At 33.9% G+C, this 15,747-nt stretch overlaps 2 protein-coding genes across 2 annotated transcripts; one reads left to right on the forward strand and one right to left on the reverse strand.

The window, feature by feature from the left end:
- The first annotated feature begins 790 nt into the window (after window positions 1-790).
- Window positions 791-3,116, forward strand: LOC141697662 (14.7 kDa heat shock protein-like). Its single transcript, XM_074502153.1, has 2 exons — window positions 791-1,050; window positions 2,621-3,116. Exons 1-2 carry the CDS (start codon window positions 885-887, stop codon window positions 2,965-2,967), a joined length of 513 nt encoding a protein of 170 aa, XP_074358254.1. The 5' UTR covers window positions 791-884; the 3' UTR covers window positions 2,968-3,116.
- A 9,231-nt stretch (window positions 3,117-12,347) lies between these two features.
- LOC141698235 (vesicle-associated protein 1-2-like) lies at window positions 12,348-15,526 on the reverse strand. The gene is made up of 8 exons (XM_074502906.1): window positions 15,443-15,526; window positions 15,262-15,332; window positions 14,933-15,014; window positions 14,251-14,366; window positions 13,951-14,106; window positions 13,833-13,877; window positions 13,183-13,260; window positions 12,348-12,756 (listed from the first exon to the last, which is right to left on the reverse strand). Exons 1-8 carry the CDS (start codon window positions 15,492-15,494, stop codon window positions 12,643-12,645), a joined length of 714 nt encoding a protein of 237 aa, XP_074359007.1. The 5' UTR covers window positions 15,495-15,526; the 3' UTR covers window positions 12,348-12,642.
- Window positions 15,527-15,747: the final 221 nt, after the last annotated feature.

Raw genomic sequence — 15,747 nt, forward strand, 5'->3', positions numbered from 1 at the left:
ATGTGTGTATAAAAATTAAAGATTATAATATTACATGGATACATTTAATTATATTTTATTCAGATAAAAGTGTTGCAAACGAAGTACTAATAATTTCATATTACAATACCCTAACTATGATTTGTTCCTGGACGGATGTCCGGTTATATTATAATTATTTAAAAAAAAAATTGAAATAGCTTCATTTGAATATATATTTATATAATATTTTTAATACATAATAATGAGAGTAAAATAAAATTATAAATACATAAACTCAAAAAATAATATTACACAAATTACAAATATTGATTATTAACTTTTTATTAAATATTAAAATATAATAATGAATATTGGTGTAAATAAAATTAATTTTGAATAAGATAAAATTAGTGAAGAAAATAAAATTATTAAAAATTATTAATTTAAGAATATAAAAATGAAGAAGAAAAAGATGAGAAATAGGTAAGAGATAAATGAGAAATGGGAAGAGAGAGAGAGAGGTAATAAATGAAAGAGAGAAGTTGAAAGTAAATTAAATGAGGAGGGGATTGTTACTGGAATATGACATTGACGAAAATTGATGAAAGTTTGACACATAAATTTGATGATGTAAGTTCAGAATTTGGCATATAAGATATGATAATGTAAGGTGTAATTTGTTTCAGTATAATATATATGTGGCCGTATGAGTTATATCTAGACTAGACTTGGGCTATGTTATTGGGCTTTTCATACTAAGGCCCAAACTAATATCAGGGCCTGTCTGTTTAGTTTCCATGATCAATCTTAAAATACTATTTTACAAATTACACACAATACATACAATCTCTTCCTCTCTTTACCGACAAAACCCCAGTAAATAGGGTTTATAATTTCTTTTATCATTTTTTTATTAATTATCAATGGCTCTGTTAAGAAGAATTATTAGTTCTCCCAAGATTTTAAGCTCTAATATAAAGTATCAATTATCAACTATCAATTTTTCTCGTTCTTTTGTCTCTACGATCAAAACTAAACCCACCCTAAAGAAGAAGCCTGATAACACCGCCTCTGATGACCCACTACCAGGTATTATTATTACTATGTTTGTACTTGTTTTTACTTTTTCAGTTTCGATAAGTAGGGTCACGTTTTATGGAGAACATTTAGTATGAAAATAATGTAATTAGTAGTTGTTTGACCTTTTCAAGTAGAGTTTTGACTTGCAGTTGGAATTAAGTTTTACGTTTTAATTTGAGTTGGATTAAATTGCATATAAAAATGGTTATAAAATGACGTGGCATTGTTTACGGCAGCGTTATTAGAGCTCTCCAATAGGGTTGATAGGGTTGCTTGCCAAGCTTATGTGACATGGCACCTTTGGTTGCCTACCTATTGGAGTTGGGAGGTTGCCAAAAGGTTGCCTAACAAGGTTGTCAAAACTTTGCAACCCCTTGGCAACTTTCTAAATTAGCAAAAATTCATAAAAAAAAAAATCTAAGATGTATATTACTCAACCCACTTTTATATTGAACTAAATATAAAATTAATATAGAGGGACCACATGGGCAACCTTTAAAGTTGCTTACCTATTGGAGCAAAATTTTAATAAATGTTGCCAAGAGTGACATGGATGTGAGAAAAAATTAAAAAATAATATATTTAATGATTTGTATTGGTTTGACAACTTTGTTAACAACCTCTATTGGAGATGCTCTTATGAAATATTTTTAGGGGTAATGCTGAGATATTCTATATCAGCATTAGCATAATAGATTAGGATACATTTGTAAACAAGGGCGAAACCAAGAATATAGTTTAGGGAGAGCGGGACTGAGTAATGTTCGGGGGCGGAACCAAGAATATAGTTTAGGGAGGGACCGAACCAAATTATTTCATATTTTTCCAAAATCTTACACTAAATTTCGGTTAATTTTGATAGTTGGCGGAGACCGGGCTCACTTCTGTATTCGAATCCCTTCTAGTTCCTCCCCTATGTTCGGGGGCGGAACCAAGAATATAGTTTAGGGAGGGACCGAGTAATGTTCAAGGGACCGAACCAAATTATTTCATATTTTTCCAAAATCTTACACTAAATTTCGGTTAATTTTGATAGTTGGCGGAGACCGGGGCTCACTTCTGTATTCCAATCCCCCCTAGTTCCTCCACTATTTGTAAATAAACAAGTTAGTATTGATATAGCTGTGATAGGAGAGTTAGTTAGACAGTTAGTTATCATTGTTCTTCTCTTTCTTTGAGATCGAAATGATCATAACTCTGTAAATACATTTTAGCTTAATATGTTTAACAATGGCGTTCATAACAATTTGATGTTTTATGCTTGATTACAAGTTATAACAGGTAAATATAGGTGCATTGTCCATTAAGATATAATCAATTAAAATATTACATGTGTTATTTCGTAATTTCTTCTCATCTAATTTGGGACCTCTAGTATTTTTGTTGTACTTGACAAAATGTAAAATGGAAAAATAGTAATTCTAATTGTGGACAAAGGAAATAATAATTCTAATAATGTGATCAAAGTACGTAGAGAAAGGCAACATATAATTATTTGAAAACAGAGTTTTACGAGCCCAGAATAAATTTTTTAAGCTGAAATTTGTTTTCATTGTTGTGAATTTGGTTGTGTTTGTAGTTACCGTGACAGGTGCACCACAGAAGTTTCAAATGATGAATCCGTTTCAATCAGCTGGACCAAATAATGTGATCGAAGTTAATGAAATTAAGAATAATGGTGGCACGCTTGTGAGGGTTACTATGCCGGGTGTTGCTGAAGATGGTTTTAAAGTGTGGACGGAGAAGAGTACTGTTTTCTTTATGGGGAGCGGTGAAGTGGAGTTTGAGGAGGATGGTTGTGGTCGAAAATATGGGGGGAGTCTAGAATTTAGTCCTGAGATGTATAAGCCTGATGAGGTTAAGGCGGAGATGAAGAATGGGATATTGAGGTTGCTAGTTCCTAATGTAGAAGAACAGGGCAAATGATTTGGTGAGTGTTTTCAAGTAATAGCATCAGTGTTTGCTTTGTTTATTTACGGGGAATTGTTATGTTTATAATGTCTTAGGGTGTCTTTAAACTTTTGAATTCTAATATGATGTTTTAAATCAAATTGTAATTTCGGAAGTACTACAAAGGTGTGTTGATTTCTGCTAATCTGATAGTGTTGACAGTTAACCAATATATGTGCATAAGATTATCTGGGGGGGTTCAACCATTCTTACGTTCAAAATATATCTGAACTATTCTACCAATGTTTCAGGCCTTGGTAAAATTAATCGAAATGTTTATATATTGGTAAAGTTTAGATACCAATCTATCTTCGGATAAATCCCATATCCAATGACACATTTTTCAATGTGTAACTAGCTTACTAGCATGATTTATGAGAAAATTGTTTTTTTTTTGCGGAAAAGAGTATCTAGTCATATCGGATTTTGGGAATGATACATTGGTAACCTCATTGAGGTATATTTGTAATTCCCTGCCATCGAGGTAAAAAGCAGCCCAAACATTTCATGCAACTCCTGGAAAAATCTCTGTACACCAAGGAGCTCAGGGGGTTCAATGAGTTTGACAGAAAACAGGTACCTTCTCATGATTGAAAGACCCTCCTAATTCCAGGGCTCTTCCAGTTGTTAAAAGTTGCCTTTCCAAATATTAGTCATGAAGTAGTTATAAAGTTTTAGTGTACATTTACATAAAGGCCTGGTGTACATAAGAGTGATAGAAAACAACCTGGTGGATAGTACAAAAAAGTTAAAGAATTCAGCGAAGCAGCAGAGATTTTTTGGTCAGGTATTGATCTTCATCACAAGTGTCTATATATGTTGGTCTTGCGATGGCACCCAAAGGATCTCAAATTTTGTGGTCAGGTATTGATTTTCATCACAAGTGTTTATATATGTTGGTCTTGCGATGACACCCAAAGGATCTCAAATTTTGTGGTCAGGTATTGATCTTCATCACAAGTGTTTATATATGTTGGTCTTGCGATGGCACCCAAAGGATCTCAAATTTTGTGGTCAAGTATTGATCTTCATCACAAGTGTTTATATGTTGGTCTTGCGATGGCACCCAGAGTATCTCAAAAGACCATACTCGCGAAATCATCCATATAGTAGCAGAGGAAACGGTGAATAAATGTTTGAGGTCTGTCATGATCTCTGACCATATCAGTGCTTGTCTAACTAGCTTGTGCCATATGGCATTCTTCTACTAGGCCAAAACCAAAAAAATAGTCGCTCGTTCATTGATCCGCCGAGCAGGGGTGGGAAAATTCTCAACTATTACCATCCCCTGGTTTAACTCAATATGACAGCAACTGGCATTGCTTGAGCATGTCTACGGGTGTTTTAGATAACTTTTTTGCTAGTACAGATTCAGCGAAGCGGAGAGTACGTTGTGTGAGCCGCCTCCGAAAATATAGGGTCCTGAATTTCATTTTGATAGTTCATTTTATTTGTACAAATGTATCTATTTTTAGATTTATATTAAAATAAAAATTAAGACCCAATTTTGCGATATCCAACATGGCCCTGATTATTTTTCCCGGCCTTGCAGTTAGGGCCGAGCAAAATCGAACCGAAACCGAAAAACCGAACCAAACCATGCTAATTCGTTTCGATTCGGTCCTAATTTTTCAGAAATTCGGTCTATTCGGTACCGAAATTAAATTCGGTTCGGTCCGGTTCTTGTAAAAAATATTTCGTTCCGGACCTAATAGATCGAATAGACCAAATCATAAATACTATAATTTTATATATATTACATATATCTTAAAAATTATAATCATAATATTTAATTTGTAATTTATTTATATCACTCTTAGAACTCTGGATCACATTACTTTAATTATAATTTAGATTTTATAATTTTTGGTTTAAAATTTTAATGCATTTTTTTTTAAATTCGGTCCGTTCGGTCAAAAACCGAACTGAATTATTTTGGTTCGGTTCGGTCCGGTCCATAATATAATTTCGGTCTGGTTCGGTCAAAGGAAAAATGATAATTCGATTTTCGGCGGTCCGAATACTCAGCCCTACTTGCAATATATGTATACCGATAAGAGTGTAAATAGGCCAAGTGATAAGCGCTTAAGAGGGCTTATGACTTATCTCTGTCCCGATATATTTTAGTCATTGTATAAAAAAAGAACAGAAAAACGATAAGAAGAAGGGATTTTACCTGCAACATCAAAACAAATTTTAGAATCATCGGGGAATATGGATAAGCTGCCTGAAGATATGATCTTTGATATATTTGCACGATTACCAGTCAAATTTTTTCTTCGTTGCAAATCCGTATGCAAGTCTTGGAGATCCTATATCTTAAACTCGTGCTTCGTAGAACACCACATGGTTCGCACCTCGACTAATCCTGAAAATCGTTCTGTCATCATTCACGGTGTTGTTATCCTGAACATAAACTTCGTCTCATTAACAAAAAATTTCTCAATATTGCTAATGACTTCAAGTTCCCTCAGAAAATAAACAAACTTTATAGACGTGAGTACGACGGGTTGGATATTGTTGGATCGTGAACGGATTGCTCTGTGTTGCTAACAAGCGCACGGAAAAAAAATTGAGAGGGAGACTATATCTTTGGAACCCTGCTACCAGACAGCTGAAGGACATTAATTGCAATTATCCCCTCAATATCAACGAAGACAATTGTTATATTTACGATGTTTCTTTTGGTTTTGGTTTTGATCTTGCCAACAGTGATTACAAGGTTGTGAGAATTGTAACAAACACGGTGACCTTTGTAACTCGAGCTCAGGTGTATTCTCAGAATAAGAATAAGAATATGAACAAGAATAAGAAAAGGAAGTTTTGGAAGGATGTTTGGAGAGAAATTGAGGTGGAGTTAAAGTTTAAAGTTCATGAGTCCCTTTGTCCAACAATTGTGAAGGGATTGCCTTATTGGCTAATGAAACATAATCGTGATGACGAACAGTTTGCTATAGTTTCATTCAATATGCAAAGTGAGAAATTTAGCAAAATTTCATTGCCTGATGGTATGTGCCATAAACTTCCATCAGAGTTTAGCATATTTGAGTATGAGGAATCTCTTGCTGTTGCTGCACGGCCCCTTGATCAAGATATCAGCATCTGGACACCAGATGATTACGGTTGTTGGATTAAAAAGTTCACTATCACCAATCCGAAGCTCAGATGTATATTTGGATGTCTGAAGACTGGTGAATTTGTTGGACATATTCTTCGTGAACTAGTCTTATATGATCCCGTGAACAAAGTGGCCAAACCTACTCAACTTTCAATGCGCAGACTAAAAATTTACAATTACAGCGAGAGTCTGGTAAATTTGAATTAGCCGAGAAGGAGTTAGCTGAAGAAAGGGTAAAAACTGCAGGTATCCTTTGCATATGACCTTTTTGTCCAATCTTTTTGATACTTTTTTAACTGTTGAATTCTCTAAAAATCTGTATGTAATCTTTTGTCCTAATTTGCTTAAGGTTTTAGCCTAAAAACTAGTATCTACAGAATTATATATTTGCTTTCGAAGCCTAAATTATAGAAGTCACTATGCATTGCCTGGAATATTGTTGCATTGGTCTGTGGTGCCCTAGATTTGCTAGTTATCAGATATTCAAGCGCAAACACTGCTTTCTTGTTAAGTATTCCTTTTGTAAAAAAATCGTCAAATTGCATTTGATTAAATACGAAAGAAGTAAAATCATGTGAATGAGAAAGAATCGCCTAATTGGATAATTGAACACAATCCTGTATACCAGTAGTTCGCTATTGTTTTATTTACTGCACAAAGTGAGAAATTTAGCGCAATTTGATTGCCTGATAGTATGGGCTATGAGCTTCCATCAAATTACACTCCCTCCGTCCCTCCCATTTGTTATTGTTTCTAAGAGAGTGTCCGATACGCATTTTGAGTGCACGGATTCTGTTGCTATCACTGCATGGCCCGGTGATCAAGACATCTGAATCTGGACATTAGATGTACTGTTTTGGCTCAATTAGCTTAATCCTGTTGGCTTAAGTAGCTAGTACTGGAGTAGTATTTACTGGACCAATGTTTATGGCCATTGGATGAAATTAACTATTTTTCTTATTTATCTTGTCTTTCCTATATATTTTAAAAATCAGAGTTTTGGTTACATATGATTTGCGAGTTTTGTTTCTCAATTGTAGACTATTACGCGTGTTTATCAAAACTTACGAATTTTAGCCCAATGTTTTTAATTGTCACTCTGTTGATAGTTGATAGTTGACTGTTGACTGAATTTGTATAATTTTATTTAACCGAACTGAATTTTTTAAAATTCACGCCACCTGAATTTTATTAACAACATTCCAATGTAACATGTAATTGATATAATCAAAATAAAGAATCTCGTAAAAAGGAAACAAAATCAAGATAAGAAACAAATCACGACTCTGATTAAAAAGAAACAAAATCAATAAACAAAATCAAGACTATGATAAAAAAGAATCAAAATCAAGGCTCTGTGATACCAATTGGTATATATTCGTGCGTATTTGATTCTTTGCAACGTCCCGATATATATTTGTGCGTATTTGGTTCTCTCCAACGTCCCAATATGAAACATGTTCCTCTCTATATCTGTCACATGAGATTTTAAATATTTGTTTTATTATTTATGTTAGGAACATCAAATACAAAATAACCTGCAACTTTTTTTCCCCTAATCCAGTAGACTAACATAAACACACACTAAAATAAATTAATGAGATGCAACTAACAACATATATATTACTTATTAAGAAACGTCATACATAAACTCAGGATCTTCATGAGTCATGACAATGGAGCCCAAGAAATCACACAATTAACACAAATTATTTTTACCATAACTACATTCATCTGATATATATGCTTATTGCGGTACTTAAAAAATAAAACAAAAAACTAGCCCTTATTGTCGGACTACAGGGGCGGATCCAGGAATTATATTCCGGGGGGACACCGACCATATTTTGTGAATACATCCTTATATTTTTGAATTTTCGGGGAGCACTTTCAAATAATTTCAAAAAATTTAATGATAAAAAAGATAAAAATTTGTTTTAGGGGGTACACGTGTCCCCGTGGCCTTACCAGATGAAGAACAATGTGAAATTCTTATAGAAGTACAAGAAAATGACTAGAACAGATAACACTGTTGAGATTCTAAATGAAAAAAAATGGTTTCTAGTTGATTTATGTATGTAGAGTTTATTTGAAGGCTTCTGACGGTTGCCATTCTATTTGATAGGGGGAAATATCGTGACAAGTAGATTGATCTTGGTTCCTTTATAATTTATCTGTTAGACTGGTTGCTCAAAAACCGCATCACTTCTTTAAGCAATGATCTGGAGCCAGAAGCACAGCTCAGTTCAATTATGCATCGCCGCCTTATGTTGTGCATCTTCAAGAAGAGGAAGTATTAATACATCTGATTGTGCGGACCTGTGATGCTACCAATCATTGGTCTGAGAAGGGCGTAAAAATATAGCCAAAACATCTAATACCGCGATTTCTCCAGGAGCTCAAAGGAGTCAACGAGTTTGATATTATCAGTGCTTGTCTTATTAATTTGAAACATGTGATAGGCAAACATTGCAATTGAAGCTCAATTGAAAATCGAGAAGAAAATGTTCGATATGGTGTTCTTCTACTAAATAGAAAAAAAATGTTGAACTGATACCAGCCTCAGGTTTAACTCTAGATCAGACATCACATATCGATAAATGGTGTTCTTTGAGCAAGTGTACAAGCGGCCTAGACAACTGTTCTACGAGTACAGAGATCACCGGAGGATCTTTTAAATTCATCCGATATGCAAATATTCGTCGAGTAAAAAGGGAAAATATCATTTTCTCTGTAGTAATGATGTTTAGAATGAATTTAACATCTACTATAAATTCTTTCCTTATTACTTTTCTTTTGACAAATATATCTATTATAAGAAATTCTCGGGGTGAACAAGGATCAAACCAAGACTTTGTCTCATCAACAAAAATTTCCTCGATATTGCTAATGATTTCAAGCTCCCTCTCAAACTCAATAAACCTGTTGCTTATAAATCTGAGGGATTCAATATTGTTGGATCCTGTAACGGTTTGCTTTGCCTTTCTTACAAGCGCAAAAAACAAAAAATTAGAAGAAGACTATACCTTTGGAACCCTGGCTACCAGACAAATGAAGGACATTACTAATTATCCCCTCGTTGTCAACGAAGACAATCATCGTGAATGTTTCATTTGGTTTTGGTTTTTATTTTTCCAGCAATGACTACAAGGTTGTGAGGATTGTGACAAACACTAGCTCATTTGTAAATCGAGTGCAGCTATATTCACTGAATAAGAACAAGATTTCTTGGAAGAATGGTTGGAAAGAAATTAAGGTGGAGTTGAAGTTTAGGGTTTGCAAGTTCACCGATGATCATGAGTACCTTCTTCCCGAGATTGTGAAGGGATCAGTTTACTGGAGAATTAAACAAAATCCTGCTGACCAACAGTTTGCTATGGTTTTGTTTGATATGCAGAGTGAGAAATTTGGCACAATTTCATTGCCTGATAGTATCTGCCATTATAAATTTCCGTCAAAATTTAACATATTTTAGTTTAAGGAATCTATTGCTGTTGCTGCACGGTCCCTTGACCAAGACATCAGCATCTGGACACTGGACGATGACAATTGTTGGATTAAGATGTTCACTATCATGAATCCAAAGTTCGAAAGTATACTGGGATGTCTGAAGACTGGTGAATTTGTTGGAAATATTTTTAATAAAATAGTCGTATATGACTCTGTGAATGAAGTTGTCAAACCTACTCAACTTTTTATGGTCTGGCCAAAAATTTACAATTACAGCGAGAGTCTGGTAAATTTGAACTGGCCTTGCAGGAGTTAGCTAGCTGAAGAAAGGGTAAAAACTGCAGGTATTGCGCTATACTTTTTTAACTGTTGAATTCCCTTAAAACTTGTATGTGCTCTTCTGTCCTAATTTTCTTAAGCTGTTGGCATAAAAACTAGTATTTACAGGATAATATATTGGCTTTCGAATCCTAAATTAGAAGAGTCATCATGCATTGCAGAGTATATATTGTTGCATCAGTCTTCGGTGCCCTATGATTTGCTGCTAGGTATCAGATATTCAAGCACAAAACTGCTCTTGTTATAATCTGTCAGTAAAAAGAAACTGAAATTGCACTTGATTCAATATGAATGAATTAAAATCCTGCGATGGTAAAGGGATCACTGTATTGGATCATAAAACACAATCCTGTAGACCAACAGTTCCCTATTGTTTCGTTTAATGCAGAAAGTAAAGAAATTTAGCACCATTTCATCGCCTGACGGTATGTGCCATGAACTTCCATCAAATTTTAATGTATTTGAGTGTAAGAAAACTGTTGCTGTCACTACATGGCCCTGTGATCAAGACTTCTGCATCTGGACACTAGATGATGACAGTTGTTGGATTATAGAAGTAAAAAACACGGCAAGAACAGATAACACTGTTGAGATTCTAGGAAAAAAATGGTTTCTAGTTGATTAATCTATGTAGAGTTAATCGAAAGGCTTCTGACTGTTGCCATTCTATTTGAGAGGGGGAAATATCTTAACAAGTACATTTGATCTTGGTTCCTCATTAATTCTAATTTGTTTATTTAAAAATTTTATCGATTAGTTCATAGTCCAACGAGTATGTGTGTTACAGAGGAACTACAGAGAACATCGACTCTGTATAAAGTACCACTCAAGATAAAATGCATGAAGTAAATTGTGATTCAGTTAGCTAGTTAGTTAGTAAACTTGGAGATGGTACAAAGGCAAGATTTTCTTGATCTGATACATAAGGTCTCCGGCCTTTAAAGATGTAGTTCAAAACTATGTTATTCGGACTCGGCCGGAAGTGTCCGACATGTATACTGTAATGAGAGAAAAAGAAGGTATACTGTAATGAGAGAAAAAGAAGGTGAAGGGATTAAAATGACTCCAAAGGCAAAGGGATTAGAAACACTTTGGAACATTTAACTGATTACGTGTTTATATCAGTGGAAAATATGTTTAATTTAATTTAATGCAATCAGTTTTTCAAATAATAAAAGAATGAGTTTTTATTTATAATCAAAGTTAGATAATTTGATCATTAAAAATCAAACAACAGACGTAAATTGGGACGGAAGGAGTATTTTAAAATGTTACTCCCTCTGTCCCGTTAAATTCTCTACATCACTTTTTTGGCACGTTTTTCAATTCTCCTTTAAAGTGTAACTCCATTATATTTTTTTAAATTTTTTTTATGTATAAAAGGTTTATATATGTTTAAACTTTCATTCAAAAAAAAAACTAAAAAAAAACATTACGAAACTATATTTTATACAAGTCTCGAAATGTATGCAAATAGTAAACGTATCGAAATTAACGGGACAGAGGGAGTAACATTTTAATATGATAAATAGCTCATCAATATGATTAGTTTAATTCTTATCATGTGATTTTTTGCAGCTTATTAACTTGTATGACTGACCAAAGATAATAGTAGTTTCATGATGTTTAAAGATGTGTGAGTTGCCGAATTTGTTTATAAAATGTAGCCTTATTCGCGCAGTTTGTTCTATCTTTTTAAATTTTTAGGTTTATGTCAATTTTATTTGCGAATTTTGCACTAATGTGTCATTGTTACTTATTACTTTTTTTTAACAGGAAGATTGAAAAATTGGAAGAAACTAATAAATCACAAGTACAATGTTGTAGTGGGAGAAAAAGGACGCATTAGTTAGGATAATATCATCACAGTAAATTTTGAATTTTTTTATAAAAAAGTTTAGTTTACGTATTACTTCTTGTTGAGAAAAAAAAAACACCTTAGTTAGGATAATATCGTCATAGTAAATTTAATTTTTTTATAAAAGAATCTAAGGGGTGTATTGAACTCTGATTTTAATGTATTATATATATTTGATTTTAATTTTACGCGGATTTTAGATAAAATCAGATTTATCATATATATCTGATTTTGTTTTTAATGTATTATATATATCTGATTTTGGCAACTGTAATCAACTGCATGCAACCTTTGACGAGTTTTTACAATTACATGCAAACTCAAATCAACCAAAAAAACTTTATTCAACTAGTTGCGTATCTAGTTGATTTTGGTTTATTCCGTATTTTTGCAAAAAAAATCAGAAAATAGTAAAATCGCAAAAATACTTAAAAAAGTTAGTTTTTTGGTAAATTCTCTTTAAAGGATTCTACTTTTATTCAGATTTTTTTTTAAAAAAAAATATACATAAACTATGACAATTGGTTGAGACTGAGAGAGTACATTTTACCGGTAATGAAACAATTCTGCAGATGTATAGTAATTTAGACATCCACGGCAAACGAAATGCTCCTAATATTCGAAGTGATTCCCTTATTAAGTTTTACAGAATGCCATCAGAATTCACTGATGTTAACAATACAACAATACTTGAGGTGCCACCAGGCACCAGCTACAAGTCACTGAACCTGCAGGCTCAAACCTAAACATATTTTTCCAAATCTGGTTGCGAGATTTAAAATATATCTATCACCGACTCTTTTCGGTTCTACATCAAAAGTTTATGGTTTGTAAAACAATCAGACTCCAAAATTTGAAATGTACTTGATGAATGTTGCATACATGGTTATGTTCTCTTCATCAGATAGCCAACTAGTACACTGATCAAACCAACAATGGCCACAAACTTGACAGAGACGCCGCCTTGGCTTCTGTTTCCAGAACCGCGAATCAGTAACTCCTGCACCAATGCAATTGCAGAGGGTTACATTTGATAGATCAATGCAACACATCAGTTTATGTCAATTCAGTATACACTCCTCAATGATAAGGGCAGTTCAATAGGTGACGTGTTGTTGTTTGTTACTTAAGTTCATCTTTACACTCTGGACTAACATTAATCAAAGTTTTCGGCATAGATCTACACAGTAAGGCTCTATCCAGCAATTAATATGTCTTGTGCATTGTTAAGTATTAAATGGTGGGAGAAACTTCAGGGAGGACAGAGTTTATGCTGTGGAGCGTTCAAAAGTAAAGCACATGTTAAGTAACCAGTCGCGCTAAAACCTTAAGGTGGTAGAGAAAGACCCGAACATGATCTTATACTCTTCAACAATATGAACAGGAGATATAGATCATACAACAATTAGAGAATCATTACTCTTACCAGCTCCTGACGAAGCTTGTTACCCTGTTGAATTGCAGCCGTTTTTTCCTCATTCAGTTTTGACATAAGAGCTTGTACCTAAAATTCATATTAAAGGTAACTAAGTTCAGTTTATGTTACTCGTGGATCACAGTCATAACATTTAGCAGCACAAGACATTGCAACATATAGATAACTGATTTGCTGGAAAATTAGCCACAACTCAGGATTTTTCAGCTAACGAAAATGCAGGACATCTAAAATCTTAAGATGTTAAAGGAAGGCCCAACCGGATCTATATTCTAACACATCTAAACACACTAAACGGATTTTTTTTTCTTTTTCAGTCTATCTAAAGATTAGCCCACCCTACAAATTCATTTTAAAGGTTGAAGGCACTGCTAAACATTACTAATATTCAAGAATAAACTGTAACAAAAGGTCTGAAACCAAGCAAGATAACTCAACAGTCTATTTACCCAAAAAGAGTTTTCATGTTAAATGAAATCTTCACTTTCTCCAGAAAATTGTGTTCAACAAAGATTATGCGAAACTTGCAGAAGTAAAAAGGGGAAGTGATCAACTAGACACCTTAACAGAGTTCTGGTTGCTTAGATCAACCGAGGAAGTCCTAGCTGAGCGAAAGTAATTGGGAGAAGAACTTATTTTACCTCTGAAGATTTGTCATGAGAATCAGGAAAAGATCGCTGTGATCCCTACACAAGACAATTGAAAAAATCAATAGACAATGGGCAGGAAGAAAAGTGATAGGGAGAAAACAAGACCTACTTCAGAACTGTTTCTACTCCCAAAATCCAAGTGTGAAGCCCTTGGTGAAGATCCTTCTTCTGACCCCTCTGTCACATAGGACGGTGGCTGGGAAGAAGAAACATATACCACTTTCAATTTGCAGTCCTCGACAACGTGCCCAGCCTCCTTTGAGAACTATAAACACAAGACACGACCTTTACTACCAACGTAGAACCATAATGGATGATGGGCTATATGTTGCAAACAAACTTGCATTCATGGTGGAGCTAAATAGAGTAAAAGCTAACCAAAGTTATTCGGAAAATGCTATTAGCATACCATTTCAGGTGTAATGTCTTTTGCAGTTGCTTCACTGCTTGTAACAACACTTTGAAGGAGAAATTTGTCCTTGCATTGCATGTCAGGAGGAGCCTCCTTTTGTGCTTGCATTGTAACTGTAAAATGGCACTATAAATATTGTAATATACAAATTGATAACTTTTCCACAAAAATCAATTGTTGACAATTCATCTGTCCGGAAAACCCTAAAACTGAACAATTAGGCGCTTGATATAGTGACCTGGTCGGGCCCTATATTCACATCAATTTCTCGTGTTAAACCTGTCCGCGGACAGATGATTACAACAATCACTTGTCAAGGATCAGGATCCTAACTTAACATGACAATTATCTGCTGCCTGGGATTAGACCTATAAATCCTTATTAAGAAACAGCATTCGAGGTAGCTCTAATTAGCCGAAAAATGCTTGTTTAAGACCATTTTTTAGCTAATTTTGCCATTGGCATTACAGGCCTGAACACTTTCTGAAGCATTTTAGTAGTTTACACTAGATGCAGAAAGATCATCTCTACCTCCTTCAGCCTATGCAGGATTAATTTCTTCCAAATTTACGCAAATTTATGATTTTAACAACATTACCAAATCATTCTTTGTCCTTTTTTCAGAAACAAACATACAGAAAAATGAAAATGTCATCAACAAGAATTTCGCAATAAGCACCTGTAACATCACATGTTGATCCAGGCTGAACAACACCAGTATTGGGACGTACACAGTACTTTTTCGGGTTTGTAGTCTTTACCTGCGATAAAAAAAATTACCGAATATGTGAAATTTTCAACACCTAGGTAAAATCACATGCAAATACGCAAATTAGAAAAAAAATTATACCGGAGGTCCCAAAATATTTACCAATAATCACTTTTCTATCATTGAATTTCGCATAATTTATCCTTACGTCTTTTTCAATAAACGTAAATATTTTGAAACCACTAACATTACTCTTGCATCAAGAAACCTATATACATTTCGCGTGTAATGATTTTTACCTTAAACGCGACATGATTATCTGTCTTGTTTAACAACGTAAGCGAAGAAGAGATTTGTTTCCTGAGCTCGACTGAAAACAAAAAACAGAATTAAATATAAATGACATATATATTAAATTAAAAACATATATATTGTACATTATGTAATAAATGCATGTAAAATTAAATCGGAGGGACTTACATGCGAATTTGAGCTCTCGGGGTTCGATGTTAAGAAGTTCTCCGGTGCTCATTTTCCGATAACTGAATTGATCGGCCGGAAAATCAAATTATGAAGATGGTATGTCTTCTAGAAAAATAAATATGGACACACAGTTCATACACACCGTCCCGATTTTTTTGTCCACGTGGCATATTTTATTACTCAGAGATTTTATTGCTATTTTTCGTGTTAGAGGAAAATATGTCATAATTATTAATATAATATAATTAAAAAGTTTATAAATGTGGATTGGAGCCATAAAAAATGAAATGTGAATATTATAT

This window comes from Apium graveolens, chromosome 11 (assembly GCF_009905375.1).
Source record: "Apium graveolens cultivar Ventura chromosome 11, ASM990537v1, whole genome shotgun sequence".
In the NCBI taxonomy this organism is placed as follows: Eukaryota; Viridiplantae; Streptophyta; class Magnoliopsida; order Apiales; family Apiaceae; genus Apium; species Apium graveolens.

Excerpts from the sequence above, each read along its gene's own strand:
- LOC141697662 (XM_074502153.1), top strand. The coding sequence starts at position 885 with ATGGCTCTGTTAAGAAGAATTATTAGTTCTCCCAAGATTTTAAGCTCT. Across the intron at positions 1,051-2,620 it reads CTCTGATGACCCACTACCAG|TTACCGTGACAGGTGCACCA; the intron begins GTATTATTATTA and ends TTGTGTTTGTAG.
- LOC141698235 (XM_074502906.1), bottom strand. The coding sequence starts at position 15,494 with ATGAGCACCGGAGAACTTCTTAACATCGAACCCCGAGAGCTCAAATTC. Across the intron at positions 15,015-15,261 it reads ATAATCATGTCGCGTTTAAG|GTAAAGACTACAAACCCGAA; the intron begins GTAAAAATCATT and ends TTTTTATCGCAG. Across the intron at positions 13,878-13,950 it reads GGAGTAGAAACAGTTCTGAA|GGATCACAGCGATCTTTTCC; the intron begins GTAGGTCTTGTT and ends TGTCTTGTGTAG.